The sequence below is a fragment of the Mirounga leonina genome, unplaced genomic scaffold, assembly GCF_011800145.1.
Source record: "Mirounga leonina isolate KUSES-001 unplaced genomic scaffold, KU_Mleo_1.0 Mir_200, whole genome shotgun sequence".
In the NCBI taxonomy this organism is placed as follows: domain Eukaryota; kingdom Metazoa; phylum Chordata; class Mammalia; order Carnivora; family Phocidae; genus Mirounga; species Mirounga leonina.
In genome coordinates this window covers 26942771-26960728 of record NW_023270503.1, presented here as the reverse complement: position 1 = coordinate 26960728, position 17958 = coordinate 26942771, and the positions used below count along the sequence as shown (strand labels likewise).

Here is a 17958-nt window from a genome sequence, read left to right as displayed (position 1 = left end):
GAAGGAGGGGCAGAATCCGACAAGGTGGTGGTGGGCAGAAGACCTTCCTCTGCCCTACGTCCTGCCAGCTGGACTTAGAATCAAATTGACCCGAGAAAGATTAACAGAGGAAAATCAAATTTAATAGGTGTACCTATGGGGAATCCATGCAGACATGAACTTCCAAAGACAGTGAGGCAATGGGAAGCTTATCTGAGCTAAGGAGAGGGGAAGGGTCTGAGGATACAAAGGGGAGAAAGCTCACTAGCCGGAAAGTGAGAGGAGAGGTTTGGAAAAACAGGAAAAATTTTGGTAGCTGGAGGGGAGGCAGAGAGCTTTTCCTGCATCTGCTGGGTTTTGATTATTTTTACCTTGAAATAATCTTTATGCCCAAGTGGTGCATCTTGGGGCAGCCTGCCCTTGGCCCCTACATTGGGATTTCTTTTTTTTTTTTTTAAGATTTTATTTATTTGACAGAGACACAGTGAGAGAAGGAACACAAGCAGGGGGAGTGGGAGAGGGAGAAGCAGGCGCCCAATGACTGAGCCACCCAGGCGCCCTACATTGGGATTTCAATATCAAGTTATCAGGGGGCACCTGGCTGGCTCAGTCGGTAGAGTATGCGACTGTTGATCTCGGAGTTATGAGTTTGAGCTCCACGTTGGGCATAGAGATTACTTAAAAAAAAAAAAAAAAATCAAGTTATCAAAATAAATCCAAAGTAATTATCATTTGTGAACCTAAAAGTACTGTTAAAGATGCAGTTTGTCAATTTAAAACGTTCTTAAAAAATTAAAAATGTTTTTAGGGCGCCTGGGTGGCTCAGTTGGTTAAGCGACTGCCTTCGGCTCAGGTCATGATCCTGGGGTCCCGGGATCGAGTCCCGCATCGGGCTCCCTGCTCGGCGGGGAGCCTGCTTCTCCCTCTGACCCTCCTCCCTCTCATGCTCTCTGTCTCTCATTCTCTCTCTCTCAAATAAATAAATAAAATCTTTAAAAAAAATAATAAAATAAATATGTTTTTAAAGTATTAACAGGGCGACTCGCTGGCTTAGTCAGTGGAGGATATGACTCTTGATCTCAGGGTTCTAAGTTGAAGCCCCACATTGCGTGTAGAGAGGACTTAAAATCTCTAGGGGGCGCCTAGGTAGCTCAGTTGGTTAAATGTCTGACTCTTGATCTCAGCTTGGGCCTTAATCTCAGGGTCATGAGTTCAGGCCCCCACATTGGGCTCTATGAGTGTGGAGCCTACTTAAATAAATAAATAAATAGGGCGCCTGGGTGGCTCAGTTGGTTAAGCGACAGCCTTCGGCTCAGGTCATGATCCCAGAGTCCCAGGATCGAGTCCCACATCGGGCTCCTGGCTCAGCGGGGAGCCTGCTTCTCCCTCTGACCCTCTCCTTTCTCGTGCTGTTTCTCTCTCTCTCTCAAATAAATAAAATCTTAAAAATAAATAAATAAAATAAAATCTTTTTAAAAATCAATTAAAAATGAAAAATAAATTGTCTTACACTAAAAAACTTTGAAAACATGTCTATACAACCTCATCTAAAAAGCATGTAAGTTGGCTAAAAAGATACACTCAACAAGATAACATAAAGAAGTAGGAAATAATTAGATGGAATCCTAAATCCTATGCTTGATCCAAAACATCTATGCACATTTAGAGAACATGGGGAAATTTGGTAACACCCAAGACACGTGGGAAAGATTTGAGAAATCCAGTTAGTTGACCCCAGTTCCCAATAATTACTAGTACAATGAAGCTGTGGAAAATGTGTCCAAATGCAGTCCCGGTCTCTGGAAGGAACAGGGGCACTCTTCATGGGCTAGATTCGTGGGTCATTTGTTCCTTCAATCACCAAAAGCTTCCTAAGGACCTTTTCTGCCAGGCTTTGCTCACAACCCTAGGGATAGAGATGCCCCACATTCTTGTCTTCCGGGTGTGAAACAGACAAGAAAGTAATGGTAGCAGGAGAGTGCGCATGTGCTTAGGAGTCTCAGTGGGTTCAGCAAGCCCATGGAGGGAGTGGATGACATTTGAGTCGCCTTTCAAATAAGGAAGTGTTCAATGGAAATCATGGAATGTACCTGGGACTTCCTGGCAGTGGGAGCAGCAAAGATGTGAGGATGGGAAAATGAGCACAGAGTTAGGAGAAATGACACCCCGTCTGGGAGCAAGGAGGGCTTCTCAGAGGAGGAGGCCAGCCTCAGCAGGAGAGTCAGGAGCAGGAGTGAGCCAGCAGGCTCGCCTGCTGACCCCCACCATCACCCCAGGTACTTCGCCTCTGCCTTCTCTCCTTCCCCTCTCCTGACCAGCAGGGGGCCTAGAAAACCAGAAGACACCAGGCTGAGGGGCTCAGGCCCCCAGCATCCCCCACTTCCTCAGCCCAGGCCCTGGAGAGGTTCAGAGTGTTCAGTGCCCAAGAGTCTGACCAGGGCCTGGGAAGAAGGAATAAAGGAAAGGGGGCCTTACGTTGTGGAGGGGCCTGGGCACTGGTGGGGAGAGGGATGAGGGGTCCCAGGAGTCCCACAGGAGGGGAGCAGGAGTGGGGGTGGTGAGGCGGTTCCCCTGGCCCATGTCCAAGGCACTCCCTTCTGCCCTGTTCCCAGTCTGATGCAGAAAGTGGTCCTGGTGTCTGACCCCACCCGGATCCTTGGCACTGACCCTCAGTGGCTCTTGCCATGGGGTAGCCTGTCCTAGGTTCATTTTCCAGGATCAGGCCAGGCAAGGAGGCCTGAGCCGGGGGCGCACTGAGGCTGGGTTTGGAGTGACTATGCTTGGCCCCAAGTTCATGGCTGTGGTGGGTCGCAAGCCCCTTCCTGTCTTCTCTAGTTCAGCAGGGTGCATACTGGGAGGGAAGGAGGAGGTCTACGGTTTCTGTTCTGCCAACCTCTCTGGTTAGAGCAGCAGAACTGGGCTGAAGGACTCCACTGGAGAGGGGCCCACGGGGTCTCTTGGGCTGTCATGGGCTTATCAGCCAGGCCAAAATGCTTACTTGTGGAGTGACCAGGGGTCTGAGCTTTGGCTTCTCCAACCGTCCAATGAAGTTGCCATCCTTACTCTGCCTCTTCTGTGGGGTCACTGATCCCATGGGTGAGGGCTGGCTGGGTGAGGGTAGGGGGTATGCGGGCTGGCACCGCCCTCTGGTGGCTATAGCTAGAGTTGCCTTGCAAGGTGTGGGGGGAGGGGGTAGAGGGTGTAGTCTACTGGGAGCCTGAGGGTCCCCTTCAGCTCTGTCTTCTCCACTCCACTTTCTTCTTCTTCACCGCAAACTTCCCAGGGTCCTCAGGGCTGCTTTCTCATGGAATAATTCAATTCAGCAAACATCCATTCAGCAGGAATAGAATGGGCCCCTATTGTATGTCCTGTTCTGTGCACGCCCTGTATCTCAAACAAATAAATAAATCTTAAAAAAAAATAAAGGTACACAGGGGAAAAAAGACAAATTACATTCAGGGAAATAAAGAGAAGAATGAGTTGAAATGTGCTTTAAGAATAAAATGCCCAGGGTGCCTGGGTGGCTCAGTCAGTTAAGCATCTGCCTTCTCTCGCTCTCAAATAAATAAATAAATAAAATCTTTTTTTTTTTTAAGATTTTATTTATTTATTTGAGAAAGAGTGCGTGAAAGAGCACCAGCAGGGGGAGCAGCAGAGGGAGAGGGGGAGAGAGAGGGAGAGAGAGAGAGAGAGAGAGAGAGAAGCAGGCTCCCTGCTGAGCAGGGAGCCCAGACCCTGGGATAATGACTTGAGCCGAAGGCAGATGCTTAACCATCTGAGCCACCCAGGCACCCAATAAATAAAATCTTAAAAAAATAAAATGCACAGTCAGCTTAGTATAAAGAATGTAAAAATATAATCTCATTAATAATTTTTTATGTTGATTACATGTTGAAGTGATAATATTTTGGAGATACTGGATTAAATAAAATATATTATTAAAACTAATTTTAGAGCACCTCACTGGCTCAGTCTTGATCTCGGGGTCATGAGTTTGAGCCCCAGGATGGGCGTGGAGTTTACTTAGAATTAAAAAGAAAAAAGTTTCAAAAATGAAATAAAATAGGGGGCACCTGGGTGGCTCCGTTGGTTGAGCATCTGCCTTTGGCTCAGGTCATGATCCCAGGGTCCTGGGATAGAGTCCTGCATAGGGCTTCCTGCTCAGCGGGGAGCCTGCTTCTCCCTCTCCTCCCCCTGTTTGTGCGTGCTCTCTCTGTGTGTTAAATAATCTTTTTTTAAAGGATTTTATTTATTTATTTATTTTATATTTGTATATCGTAGGGACTCAGTAAATATTTGTCAAATGAATGAATGGACCCAGATGGAAGGAAACATTCTTACCACAATGCTTCTCCATGGGAAAGCTGGTGGACAGGGCAGTCTGATCCTCGTTCCTGGGTTTTGTCTCTTGTTCCATGCTGTATCCCGGACACCTGGACCGCAAGGCACGTTGTCAGCACTAGAAACCTCTGTCCCAGGTGTAGCCCTTGGGCAGTAGCCCCTGTCCTGGGCTCAGGCTTAGCGTGATGGCTGTGGGGAAGAGGCTCCTGGAATTCCTTAGAAATGGATTCATGTGGAGGGGGCAGGGAGGTTATCACAAAAATCTAGAAGAGAGGATGAGGCCTCAACAGCAGAGAGACTGACGAGGAGACTGGTCATTTGAGAAATATTTAGGAGGTAAATCAAGCAGGACAGGTGATTGATGGGTTATTGAAGGGAAGAAAATTTGCGCACTAAGAATGATTCTAAGGCTTTAAAAGAATTAGTGCCACAACCATCTCTTTCTGGCCGGCAGGTTCTTCCAGTTTAAAGGGACAGAAATGGCCACCGACCGACTCCTCTGCCGCCCCATCCAACTCATTGTAGGTACCGCCTCCCATTGCGCACTCTGAGGGACACGCTCAGGGGCCATGCGGGACGAGGTCCGAGGGGTCTTCACCCGGGAGACCTCTAAGCGCAGTCTCCAGGAAGAACAGGTGTCTGCCAGGGTGGGAGGAGGTGGGCAAAGCCAATGAGGGCTGGAGGTAAAGCACAAGCAAAGGTAATAAGACGAAGTAAGAAATAAGGAAGACGGCTGTCGAGCGGCTGGAGCACAAGGGTGTGAGCGCAGGGACCAGTGTGACGCGCCAGACTTGTCAGCGCGTTGAGACCATACTGGAGTTTGGATTCATGTCCCAGCTACCGGAGAAAGCACAAAACTGCCCTAACTCCCAGGTCATACCCAGGGTGGGCAGCAGCCGGCAACCCTGGCCGGAGCGGAGGGAGGGGGTGTCCCCAGCTAGGGACCTCGAAGTCTCTGTACTCGAATTCCAGGGAAGCGGCGACTTGGGGCAGAACCATTCTCGGGAGGTGGAGAGGGGAGGAGAAGCCCTGCACTCGGAACCCGAGCCCACGGAACCGGCTGGAACCGCCATTCGACTCTGCCCCTTATTCTGATTTCTGCGCTCAGCTTCGCCACCAAGAGCTCCCCTCGCGCGCGACCCCCAGTCCGGGGCCTCACTGGTTGCTCCCGGCCGCCCACTCCCGCGCGTGGTATGGCCCGGCGGGCGCCCACTCGGGGCGCTGGTTATAAAGGCCCGGCTGCGGCAGCCGACTGCGGACTCAAGATGCGTCCTAAAGAGTCGGGGTCCGGCTACGCGAGGCACCGGTTCAGACCCCGGGATCCGGCGGGAATCACCCTCGCACCCCCACTCGCAGCCAATCCCGCTCCAGAGCCCTCTGCGCAGTTTGCAGCCGCCCCTGCGCGGGCACCCGCGGCCGGACAGGGAGCAGGATCCAGATCCCCTTCCGTCTCGGGACGCCCAGCCGGAGCTCGCCCGACCTCCGAGGCTGGATCGGCGGCAGGAGCCCCACGCGCGTCCGCATTCTCAGCCGCCCAGCGGCATGCCCAGTCCGTGCCCGGCACCTCGGACGCCCCATGGACCCGCTTCATATTCCAGGGGCCCTTTGGTCCCCCGGCCACTGGCCTGGGGACTGGAAAGGCGGCGGGCATCTGGAAGACGCCGGCCGCCTACATCGGCCGTCGGCCTGGGGTGTCGGGCCCCGAGCGTGCCGCCTTTATTCGGGAGCTGGAGGAAGGTAACCCGGGTCCCCGGAACCCCAGAGCCGGTGGGACGTAGGCACTTCCGTGGAGAAGGGGGCCCCGTCGGCTCGGAGCGCCCCGCCCCCTCTGGCATTCAGTCTTATCGCTCTATCGACTTGGCGATGTCACTGTCTGCGGTCCCTGTCGGGTCGCCTCTTGCCCATCTCCTCCTCCCTTCTGTGGTCTCCTGATGGTTGTCGGGGGCAGGTCCGGGGGCTGTGCGCGCCCGTTGCTCCGCAGCTCTGCGCGCTCTCAGGGCACCCCTCCCCAGGCTACCGCAGTGCCAGGAGAGGGGCGGGGGGCTGCGGGAGGGCGCTGCCCCGTGCGCTCTGAGCCTGCGCTGGCCCGCCGCGCGGCGCTGGGGAGGTGGGTGGGCGGAGGGGGAGGTTTTGTCAACCGTTTGGCTGCGGGGGGTCAAAGCCCTGTTTTCCCCAGCCTAGAGATGGGCGGGGGGCTCCGGTTTCGTCCCCTCGTAGCTTCTCCTGGGTGGCAGGAGATCTCTGGATTTGGGTTTAGAGGCTCACGGCCCCCCTCCTGCAGTGCTGGAAAAGTCTCTTCCTGCTCTCCACACGCAACAGGTGCAGGGTGGGTGACTGTGTCTGTTTTATGACCCACGAGGCTCCAATGAGGCGGCCAAGGCTGCCCTCTGGGTAAGGGGTGATGAGCCAGTCTGTGGCTGCTTCCACTAGCCGCCTGCATTCTCCTAGGTGCCAGGGACCCAGGCGGCGGAGAACTCAGTTCCACCTGAGCTTGGAGGACTGGGATCCTTTGCCTCGCCCAGGCCCCTCCAGAACAAAAGAGTCCAGTTGGTCCTGGGAGCAGGGAAGGGAGTGCTGGGACCAGGGGGTGTGTGTGGAGAGGATATTGGGGGCAGGGATGGAGCTCAGTCTTCTCCTCCCTTGTCCCTGACTCCTGTTGCTGGAGGAGAATTGGGGATAGGGCAGGAAACAGTGGGATGTGGGGTAGGATATGCCCCCCTTTTCCTGACCCAAGTGCATCACTTGTTTTTGCAGCGCTGTGTCCTGACCGAACCCCACCAGTCAAGATCACCCAAGAAGATGTCAGACTGATGTTAAATCTGCTAGAGGAGGTGTGTACTGCCTTCCCTAGGGCCATCCTGAGCCTTAGCCAGGCCTCCGTTTTAATTCTGCCTGGGAGGGGTAGAAGTCCTGTCTGTTCCCTGCTTGACTATTTTTCTGGGAGCCAAGCTGGGGGTCCCTCTTATGATGTCTAGGCTGGAATTGCTGTTAGAGCCATCTGGTCTGACCTGCTCTTTTCTATAAGGGGAAACTGAGGCCCCCACAGTGGGTTGATGGCAGACTCTTTTCCAGTACCCTGGAACACTAGGGTGTGGAAGGGTTTCCCTTAGTGGCCTTGCTTCCCTTTGACCCCTGTGTACTCCCTAGCTTCTCCCAGCTGTCTGGGAGATCCCAGAAAACAGGAAAGTATTCCCCATGGATGGGGATCCCCTCTGCAGAGAGAGCGGGACCTAAATACGGTGGCTCGCATTGGCCAGTCCCTGGCGAAACGGAACAGTGTTCTGATGGAGGAGAACAGCAAGCTGGAAGCCATGCTGGGCTCAGCCAGGGAGGAGGTAACTGGGCAAGGAGGAGGGGTAGGGCGTGCGCCATCTCAGACCTTCCTACATCCCCTTCGTGCCAGGACCTGTGCCTGCCCCCATCCCCCCGCCCGCCTTCCAACAGGGATCCTCTCCCCCACTGGCAGATTTTACACCTCAGACACCAGGTGAGCTTGCGAGATGATCTCCTCCAGCTCTACTCAGACTCTGAGGAGGAGGAAGAGGAGGAGGAGGATGAAGAAGAGGAAGAGGGAGAGGAAGGAGAGGAAGAGCAGCAGCATGATCATCCCTATGGAGCCTCTGAGCCGTGAGTGTCCTGCCTTTTCACCGGGGCAGCTCCTTCTCTGTGCCTCAGTTTCCCCATTTGCAAACAGGGACACACACGGTGTACCTGCCAGCAGGGTTGCTGGGGCTACATGAGACCACCACACTGAGCCCGGGTGGGCTAACCCTGGGTGGGCTGGGACCTGGGTTCCCCCCCTCCCGCCCCCGTGCTGGGCCCTGACCGCCATCGCTCCCACCGCTAGGACTTCCGTGCAGGAGTCCGAGTCACCGCACTACTGCCCGAAGCTGGAAACCCTGCAGGAGCAGCTGAGGCGGCTGGAGGAGGAGAACGAGCAGCTGAGAGAGGAGGTGAGGCTGCGGCAGGAGGGCGCAGCTGCAGGCAGGGGCTGTTGACACTCCTGCTCCTTCTTCTCTCCCTCCCTCCCTCCAGGCCTCTCATCTCGATGCCCTTGAGGAGGAGGAGCAGATGCTCATCCTGGATTGTGTGGAGCAGTTTTGTACGTGAAGCTGTAACTTGGGGGTAGAGGGCTGTCCCAAGGAGCCGAGGGAAGAATCAGAACTCACAGTCTGGGGACCTGAGTTCGAGGCCCACCCTGGCACTTCCCAGCTGTGGGAACTTGGACAAGTTCCTTGAGGTCTCTGAAACTTCATCTTTAGAATGGGGAGGAATAATGTCAGCCCTGCAGACCTCTCCAGAGGCACAGCTGAGAACGTGCTTTGCACACACTGGAGAGAGCTGTGCAGAAGCTGTGGGGCCCCTCTCAGCCTGTTTCATTTTGTCATTTGGGGCTTGGGAAGGAGGGGCCTGGAAGCAAGGAAGAGAAGGAGCCGTGAGCGGCCAGACACCAGGCGAGGCACTGGGTCTGGGGCAGTGGCGGGTACCGTGTGTTGATGAAGATGAGGGAGGCCCAGGGTTTGTCCCTGAGAAGCTCAAGTCTAGCTTTGAGATGCAGGTGCAAGATGGGAGCGGCTGAACTCATGCTGCTTGCCTCCCTGCAGGCCTGACCTTCCTTCCCTCTGGGTTCCCCAACTCCCCGAATGGCCAGGCCCCTGGCATAGGAGCTGGGCCCCAAGTTCGGTTGCTTCCACCTCCTAAGGAAGGCTAAGTCTCTTTTCTCCTCCTCACCCCCCTGACTCTAGCCCAGGCCGGGTCTTAACTGGTCTCCCCTCCTGTACTGCTGTCTTTCCAGGTCCTTCTGCACACAGCCCAAAATCAGTTTTCTAAAACCAGATCTGACCCATGTCATCCTCTGCCTAAAACCCCAAGCTTCCCACTGGCCAAAGGGTAACCTCAGCCCTCTCCCCCAGCCCCTGTGATCTGGGCCCTGCCCAGATCCTGAGCCCTCCCTCCCAGGGTCTTGTGATTGGCCCCTCCACACCCTGTCTGGGAGGCTTGTTTACCCTTCTTGGCCTGGCTGGGTCCCACTTACCCTGCAGAGGCCTTAGCTTCGCAGACCGTGTAAGGCAGGACCGGGTGCCACTGTGACCCCCGGTGCACCCTTTACATGTGTTCCATCCTAGCCCAGAGTAGGCCCTGGTGGGATTTCCTTGCCCATCAGTGTCCCCACTAGACTTAGCTCTGTGTGCGCTGGGACCAGGTCTCGACGGCCGCTCACCCAGGGCCGTGCTCCGTGTCAGTCAACAGACATTTATTGGGATGAAGAGCCAGTGAGGAATATGAAGTCCTGCAAACCCAGAGTCCCCCGCCCCAGCTGAAGGGTGGGGTGGACAGAGGCGTCGGGAGGGCCAGACCGGTCCCCAGAGGCCGGGCGAGCCAGCGCTGACCTTCTGTCCCCGCGTCCCCCCAGCTGAGGCCAGCCAGCAGATGGCCGAGCTGTCGGACGTGCTGGCACTCAGGATGGAGACCCACAGCCAGCAGCGGAGGGAGGTGGCCCAGCTGCGGACCCAGGTCCTGATGCTGCGGCAGTGCTGTCAGACGGTGCGTCGGGCTGTGTGCAGGGCTCCCCGCTCCTGCCAAGGCCCCCGGGGCCCCCACGCCCCCTCCTCCCTGCCCTTGCCTCTCGGAGCCCTCGGCTCAGCCAGGCCCCAGGCCCCGCTGTGCGGCAGTCAGAGTCGGAGGAGATGTCGGAGAGCATCTCGTTCTGCCCCCTCGTTGTCCCAGGGAGGGGACGCAGGCCCAGAGAGGGTCACGGGGTGTTCTAGGATGCATGACTCTCCCACCTGATGGGGCCTCATTCCATGTGACTTCTTTTTTTTTTTTTTTAAGATTTTATTTATTTATTTGAGAGAGAGAGAGAGAGAGAGAGCACGTGAGAGGGAGGAGGGTCAGAGGGAGAAGCAGGCTCCCTGCCGAGCAGGGAGCCCGATGTGGGACTCGATCCCGGGACTCCAGGATCATGACCTGAGCCGAAGGCAGTCGCTTAACCAACGGAGCCACCCAGGCGCCCTAGCATGTCTCTTCTAACACTAAGAACATTTTCCTAAAGAATCACAATACCTTAATCACCCAAAAAACTTCTTATTGATTTTTTTTTTTTTTAAAGATTTTATTTATTTGAGAGAGAGAGCACATGAGAGGGGAGGGTCAGAGGGAGAAGCAGGCTCCCTGCCGAGCAGGGAGCCCGATGAGGGACTCGATCCAGGGACTCCAGGATCATGACCTGAGCCGAAGGCTGTCGCTTAACCAACTGAGCCACCCAGGCGCCCTCCATGTGACTTCTTGCTTCAGGGGTTGCCAAAGGCTCAGCTATGTGCCTGGGAAGACTTGCTGGAAGTGGTAGGGAGGCCTCGGGTGAGGCTGACTGGTCTCGGGTCTGGCTGACCAGTCTCGGTCCTTCCAGTATGGAGCCCAGACGGAGAAGTTGCAACGGCAGCTGGCTTCGGAGAAGGAAATCCAGATGCAGCTCCAGGATGAGGTGAAGCTCCCCCTGGCCCAGAGCTGGGAACTCAAGGCCCTTGGTCAGCTGGCTGACTCTCCTGGGAGGACGAGCTCCTTGAGCAGGCTCTGGGTCTGTCCCTTTGTACACCCTGGGTGTTTGGCGAGGGGCCTGGCAGGTTCAGTTGGGGTCTGAGTGGAGTAGAGTCCAGGGACCTTCCGGGGGCACCCTGCATGTCATTATGTGGGTCTAGAGACTGGGCCGCTTGCCTCTTAGCCCAGGCTTCCTGGCACGCTGGGGAGAGGGTGGGCAGGGTGTGCTGGGCGGGTGCGCCTGGGTCCCAACAGAACCTGCAGGTGGCTTCCCAGCTGCAGGACTTGCGGAAGAGGTACACGGAGTGTGGGGGCATGCTGACTGAGGCCCAGGAGGAGGCGAAGACCCTCCGCCAGCGAGCCCCGGTGTCCACTGGCCCTGTCACCCACTACACATACATTGTACCCGTGGTGAGGACCCCCAGCCGCCCGCCTCCTGCCCTCTGTGTGCTCATGCCTCAGCCCTGCTGGCTGATTTCCATCCCCCGTCCCTTTCTGTCCCTGGAAGTAGAGGGGTTGGAGTTCCAGGGCATGCCCTGCTAATATCCACCTCTCCACCACAGGAGGCCCTTCCTGGTTTCCAGGAGACCCTGGCCGAGGAGCTCAGAATGTCTATAAGGAGGATTATCTCAGACCCTGTGTTTTTTATCGAAAGGTGTGGTGCTGGGGCCCCCAGGCCCTCGCCTGACGCACACTCACCTGCCCGGAGCGTGGAGGGGGTTTGCTTCTGACTTCTTCCTTCACTTGTGACGCCCCCTTGTTAGCTGCCCCGTCCCCTCCCCCCACACCCTTTTTTCTGTCCACGTGTGTGGGCCCCTCATTTTTCCCTGGGATTTTTTCCATGCTGGGGCCCCAGGGACTTTGCAGTTTCAGCTAATGTTGCCTTGGGAAGGTGATGGCCCTTTTCTCTGTTGAAGGAATCACGGAACTGCTGCAGAGGAGATGTCACACCTGGGGTAAGTTGGCCAGGGGCTCCCCCATCACCGCCCTCACTTTCAGCAGCCAGACAACCGTCTATGACCCTGCCACCCTGGAGAACGCCCCACTCTCTGGGCTGGCTGGGCTGAGGTGTTCTGGGAAGGGGCGGCCCCCTTTTCCTTCTGATCTTGCCCCATAGTTGGCCATCTGACTTAGGCTGTTCCCAGTGGGGACTGAAGCCTTCCCTTCACCTCACCAGAGACTGAGAGGAGAATGAGCACTGGCCCAGGAGCTGGGAATGTCTGGGACTTGAGTCCCCACTTGATCCCTTTAATTGGCTGTGTGTCCTTGGGCAAACTGCTTGACCAGTCTGAGCCTTACTAAAATGGATTTGTTCCTATGGGGCAACTAGCTGTGGGCTGGGCTGTGAAGGTTAGATCATGGAGAAGAATATTATCCTTGCGGCTCTGGGTTGTGCACGGGGCGGGGGGGTGGGGGTGGGTGGTGGCGGGGAGGTGTACCAGGGGAAGGCAGGGCTTGTGCAGTGTGGGTGACCATTCTCCCTCCTTCTTACCTGGGAGAAGGTAAGCCTGGGCTGGGTGTCTGAAGCCTGGAGGCTGGTACCCAGCTCCCCTTTCCCCTGGCTGGGACAGAAGTGGGGAGTAGCCGTCGGGTCTTGTGGGTAGACTGGGGCAGAGAGCAGGGGAGCTCCTCAGCCCTGGTGGCTGGAGGTGTCCCCGGGGAGCGGAAGAATGGGGCCGGGGGCCCTGGCTGCGCTTGGCTTTCAGGGGCACAGAAGGACGTTCCTGTCTCCCTGGCCAGGTACAAGCTGTGCTGCGGTGAGGCACGAGAGCAGGAACGGGGGTTCGAGGCTGAGAAGGGGTTAATGACAGCAGAGGACTTTGTGCCTTCGGAGGAGGAGGAGCGGGGGGCCACAGAAGAGGGGGTGTCAGCTGAGGAGGGGTTGACAGAAGAGGCGGAGCTGGTGTCGGAGGAGGCTGAGGCCTGGGAGGAGGTAGAGCCGGAGCTGGATGAGGCGACGCAGACGAACGCAGTGACCTCAACCCGGGCAGCCAGCGGCTTGGGCCCCTCTCACCTCAGCATGAGGCGTGTCCTCCGGCAGCTGGCTAACTGGCAGGACTCGGGGTACAGGTGGCAGCTGAGGCAGAAGATGCTCCAGGAAGGTGAGTGCTCCCGCAGGGGCCTCCCTCTGGCCAGCCGGACAAGCTGCAGATCATCAAGCCGATGAAAGGGGAGGGTAGGTGAGCCCCCCAGGTGCTCACTTACCCCGGCCAGGCCCCACCCAGCGTGCTGATTTGCATGGACTTTGCATATCATTTCCATAGGCAGCGGGGATCTGTGGCCCCAGGGCTCATTTATGTGGAATTGGCATAAGATTCCAGAGCTCTACCCCCTTTTCTCCTGGGAGGCTGGGCTGGGGGTCAAGACCGGGACTGCTGCCCTCCGTTCCACCTGAGCTTCCTGTCTCTGCCGCCCCCAGCCCCAAGGCTCCCCAACCCTGCACCAGTGGCAGCAACAGGCCAAGACAATGTGGGGGGTGGGGCGGCAGAGCAGCAGCCTGGGGTGCTGACCCAGGACTTCCAGAGACTGGAGGAGGACAGGGCCAACCACCCTCCCAGGGCCTGGGAGGAAGACGGGGGTGTTCTGGGGCCACCCAGGCCATTGGGACAAAGGCCTCTGCCAGCAAGGGTGGTCGGACCAGTCCCCTGGGTGAGTCTGAAGATGGGCTAGGGTCTCCTCCAGGGTGGTGGGGGGTGGGTCAGGGTCTCCTCTCCCCAGCTAGAAACCCCAAGGTTTGGGGGAGCCACACCTACTGAATGCAGGCTGCCTTCAGGGAGCTCACAGAGACGCATTTTTTCCTTTAGTTGTCACACCCTGTAGGTAGGAGTTCTTGTCCCCCTTTGTTAGGTGAGAACAGAGCTAAAGTAACTCGCTGGAGGTCACACAGCTGGAGTGGATCTGAGCCTGTTCCGTTCACTGCTATGCCATAATGACTTTCCTGGCCTATCCCTCCCCTCCGACCCTGTCCTGGTGCCTGCCTAGCCCGCTCAGTCAGCTGTGAAATTTAGAGCCTGTTGCTAGCCTCACCATCGTAGGTGGCCTGCCCCCACTCTGAGGGCACTTTGGTCACTGCTGGGCAGCCTCATCAGGGTCACCATGGAAGGTTGTGCAGTTTGTATACTGAACAGTGACCTCTATGGCGGGCCGGTGGGCAGCCTGCACAACGATCAGTCGTGGCTGTCTTTCTCATATAGCTGACAAGGCCTCAGCCCCTGCCCACTCTCCAGGCCCCCAGTTCACCTCCACTCCCCTTCTCTTCCAGGCTTTGCTGTGTCCCAGCAGCCTGCAGAGGCCCCACAGACAGCCTGAGGCCCCTCCTTCAGCCGCCTGGCCAAGTCCCACCTGCCCCAGAAACCTCCTTCCTGTCCTCCCAAACGGGACCCTCCTGTCTGTCACCAGTGCACCTTCCGTCCTGATGAACCTGGGCTGGGGCTTGAGGACTTTTCTGAGCTAGGGGACCCCGGCCCTCGCTCTGCAGCGGGTGCAAAATCTGTGGCGGCTGGGGCTGGAGTCACATGCTAGCCCAGGGGCTGGTGGAAGCCCCGGGGGGAGGCCTGTCAGCTGCCTGACAAGGCTCTGAGCTGGGCTGGGGGTGGGGCTCGGGCCCTGGTGCAGGAAGGTGTTCTGATGACCCTCCTGACAACATGCCCTTGACCCCCAAGTTAAAGGTGGCCCCTGAGTCCTTGCTGACTTTCAGGGACCTGGCCCTCTTCCTCCATTCTTGGCCCTTCCTTCTCAGTCCCTCACTATTGTTGGTAACCAAGAGTGTCTCTACGTGTGGGTGAGGGGTCCCTCTGTCCCCTGGGGGCCTCCTCCCCGCCTCCCTGCCTGTGGCCCTTGAGTGTCCAGGCTCCCCGCCCAAGTCACTCCCTCCCTGCTGTCCTCCCCTCAGTGCTCCTCGTTTCTTCATTCCAGATGTCCTGCCCTTTCCCACTCTTTACTCGTAAACAGCTGGAGTCTGGGGCTTAGGACCCCCGTTGGTCTGGCCCTGCCCCCTGTTGTGCTACTCGCTCTTCTGTTCTTCTGTTGCTTGTCGGCCGTACACCTGCCAGTGCAGGAAATAAAGGACCTGTGCACTACCTGGCCCACGCTCCGGTGTCCTTCTCTGGGAGTATGCGCGCGTGCCTGCAGCTCTGCTGGGGCAAAGCTGTGGAGAGACGATGGGCTCCAATACAATGGGCATCATGTGCCACGGGCTTTTGTTAAATACATGACCTGGTCACATCAACAACCCCTGTGGAGTGGTGGGTGATCTGATAAACAGTTGTCGGAGGAGAAAACAAGCCCAGGCAGGTTAAGTGACCCTCCCAAGGGTCTGAGAGCGAGCTGCGGAACTGGGATGTGAACCCAAGCTCTCAGACCTCCTGAGTCTATGCTCAGAGAGACTCCCTTCCCTATTTTTCTGCTCCAGGGATTCTGGCCCAGTGCCCTGGCTGTGAGGGGTAAGGCATGGGCGAGAGTCACCCACTGTCTTAGGTAGAGGGCCCTCAGACCTGCAACAGCATTTGAAAACAAGTGGTTTGTTTGGGAGCTCATCCAGAAAGCATTCCTGGGGGGAGTGTGGGTGAGGGGTCCCTCTGTCCCCTGGGGGCCTCCTCCCCGCCTCCCTGCCTGTGGAGGAATTGAGAAGGAAAAGGGTGTGCTAGTCACTGGGGCTTAATCCTACTGGGGAACTCTGGGAAGAAGTATAGCCCTTTGGTACACGGGTGTGGTCTGGGTGGACCAGCGTCATCGGCATCTCCTGGGAGTTTGTCAGAAATGCAGATTCTCAGGTCCCACCCCAGACTTAACAGAGTCAGAATCTGTATGGTCACAAGGACCCCAGGGAATGCACGTGCATGGTAAAGTTTGGGACCCACTGAGATGGAGCCGTCTCAGTTATCCCACTCAAGGGGTGAGGAAGCTGGGCATGCACCGCCCAGCTGACATTTGTCACTGAAAGCCTTGGGCATTAACATCACACTCTGTGCCCCATGTGTGGGTAAGGAAAAGCCCCCTGGCAGAGAATTTTTTAAAAATATTTAATCATTTATTTTAGAGAGAGAGAGTGTGAGCAGGGAGAGGGGCAGAGGGAGAGAGAGAGAGAGAGAAGCAGACTCCCTGCTGAACGCAGAACCCGATGACTGCTGAATCAGTCAGATGCTTAACCGACTGAGCCACCAGGGGCCCCAAGACTATTGATGCTTCTAGTGGACCATGGACAGCACATGTGGGAATGGATATTTTTAAATGGTTACACTTTATGTATGTATGCATGTAGTCTCCATGCCCAGCATGGAGCCCAATGTGGGGCTTGAACTCACGACCCTGAGATCAAGAGTCCCATGCTGTACTGACTGAGCCAGCCAGGCGAGGCGCCAAAATGCACTCTCTCTTGAATGTGGGTGGAGGCGTGATGGCATTTGGGGTTCTCTGGTGTGGCAGCTCAGGCCCCGTACACAACGGCTTTTTTTTTTTTTTTAATTTATTTGACAGAGAGAGACAGTGAGAGAGGCAACATAAGCAGGGGGAGTGGAAGAGGGAGAAGCAGGCTTCTCGCTGAGCGGGGAGCCCGATGTGGGGCTCGATCCCAGGACCCTGGGACCATGACCCGAGCTGAAGGCAGACGCTTAGGATTGAGCCACCCAGGTGCCCCTACACGACGGCTTTTGAAATATCTGGGTGTGCCTCCTTCCCCAGTGTACAATTACACTGATAAATGGCAACTTCTGGGAATTGATACAGATTTGTAAACCAGGCAATGGATCATGATTTTCCATTTTGGCAGCTGACATCAGCCTTGGGCTCATTTGCTCTTGATCCATTCTCCTTGTATAAGGCAAACAGTGCCCTTCTTGGCCACCCGTAGATCACAAGGTTTTTTTATTTTTTATTTTTTAAAGATTTTATTTATTTATTTTGACAGAGAGACAGCGAGAGAGGGAACACAAGCAGGGGGAGCGGGAGAGGGAGAAGCAGGCTTCCTGCTGAGCCGGGAGCCCGATGTGGGGCTCGAACCCAGGACCCTGGGATCATGACCTAAGCCGACGGCAGACGCTTAACGACTGAGCCACCCAGGTGCCCCAGATCTCAAGTTTAGGGGCACCATGGTCTGAGCCACCGCTGCAAACCCTGTGGGTTAAGGCCCCCTGGTAATTATGTCCACCTTGCCTCCGAGGGTTAAGTGCTGCTGCCGGGTCCCCTCTGTCCTGCAATCCTCTCATCCCCACTGACACTTAAGTAGCCTGCGGCCACACGAGTGTCTCCTACATCAACCCCGGCCCACAGAGGACAACCTCTGCTGAGCTCAACAATGCTTACTTGTCCTCACTAACAGGTTCCTTATGTCCTCCGGGAAAGGGCTGTTCTCTGGACCCTTGCAGGGACTGTAATCATGTGGTGGATGCTCTTGTCTGACTCGACAACTCATTCTAACATGCCTACCCGTCTTTTGACTCCTTCCCCGGTCCTCTGCTGGGGAAGTTCGGGCACTTCACTTGCTACAGACTTTCAGGGAGTCGCTCCCCGCAAGGCATTAGGACTGGCTGTGTGTGTCCTTGCCAGGAGCTGAAAGCCTGAGTAATGGGAGACTGTCTCCCTCTCCCATATCAACAAACTCTCCCTATCCAGTCTCCAGCCCGCCTCCTTGGTCTGCCAGCCTTGAAAATCCCCTCCTGTGTGCTCTCCCGGTTCCTGCTGCGACATGTTATCCGGCTTATTCAGGTCCTGCAGTATTTCGGTTGAATAATCCCTTTTCCCCCATGTTTGGGACAGTGCTTCTGCACATCCTAAGACTTGACCCTAGTTTTTAGTGTGGAAACCCTGAAGGGAGGCAGGGGCAGATTTTGAGAAGCGAGACAGGGAAGGGAGGGCAGTCAACAAAGGATGTCCTCGAGCAGGTACCTGCTGTGGGTAAGTGGGGCTCAGTCCTGCGGGGGAATTCTGGGAGACAGAGCTGAATACATGTCCGAGTCACCCCGCCCGAAGGGTGAGGGAGCTGGGGTATTGATTCTCCCGCTCTCATCTGTCACTGACTCATAGCTGCTTCTGGAGGTGCTAACTCTGCAGCATCTGAAGCCTGCCTTGCACTCGGAAGGCCCTCGGAGGAACAGTGGCATGTGCTTG

The 17958-nt window shown here is 56.3% G+C and overlaps 1 protein-coding gene across 1 annotated transcript; it reads left to right on the top strand.

Moving 5' to 3' along the window:
- The first annotated feature begins 5304 nt into the window (after positions 1 to 5304).
- On the top strand, positions 5305 to 14937 carry HAP1 (huntingtin associated protein 1). Its single transcript, XM_035027093.1, has 10 exons — positions 5305 to 6057; positions 7075 to 7155; positions 7489 to 7655; positions 7787 to 7947; positions 8168 to 8273; positions 8356 to 8422; positions 9734 to 9864; positions 10727 to 10801; positions 11418 to 11514; positions 12561 to 14937. Exons 1-10 carry the CDS (start codon positions 5514 to 5516, stop codon positions 13019 to 13021), a joined length of 1890 nt encoding a protein of 629 aa, XP_034882984.1. The 5' UTR covers positions 5305 to 5513; the 3' UTR covers positions 13022 to 14937.
- Positions 14938 to 17958: the final 3021 nt, after the last annotated feature.

Bases quoted from the DNA above. Each gene is read 5' to 3' on its own strand.
- HAP1 (XM_035027093.1), top strand. From the start codon at position 5,514: ATGGCCCGGCGGGCGCCCACTCGGGGCGCTGGTTATAAAGGCCCGGCT. The intron at 9,865-10,726 runs GTGCGTCGGGCT...CGGTCCTTCCAG, and splicing joins TGCGGCAGTGCTGTCAGACG to TATGGAGCCCAGACGGAGAA. The intron at 10,802-11,417 runs GTGAAGCTCCCC...TCTCCACCACAG, and splicing joins AGATGCAGCTCCAGGATGAG to GAGGCCCTTCCTGGTTTCCA.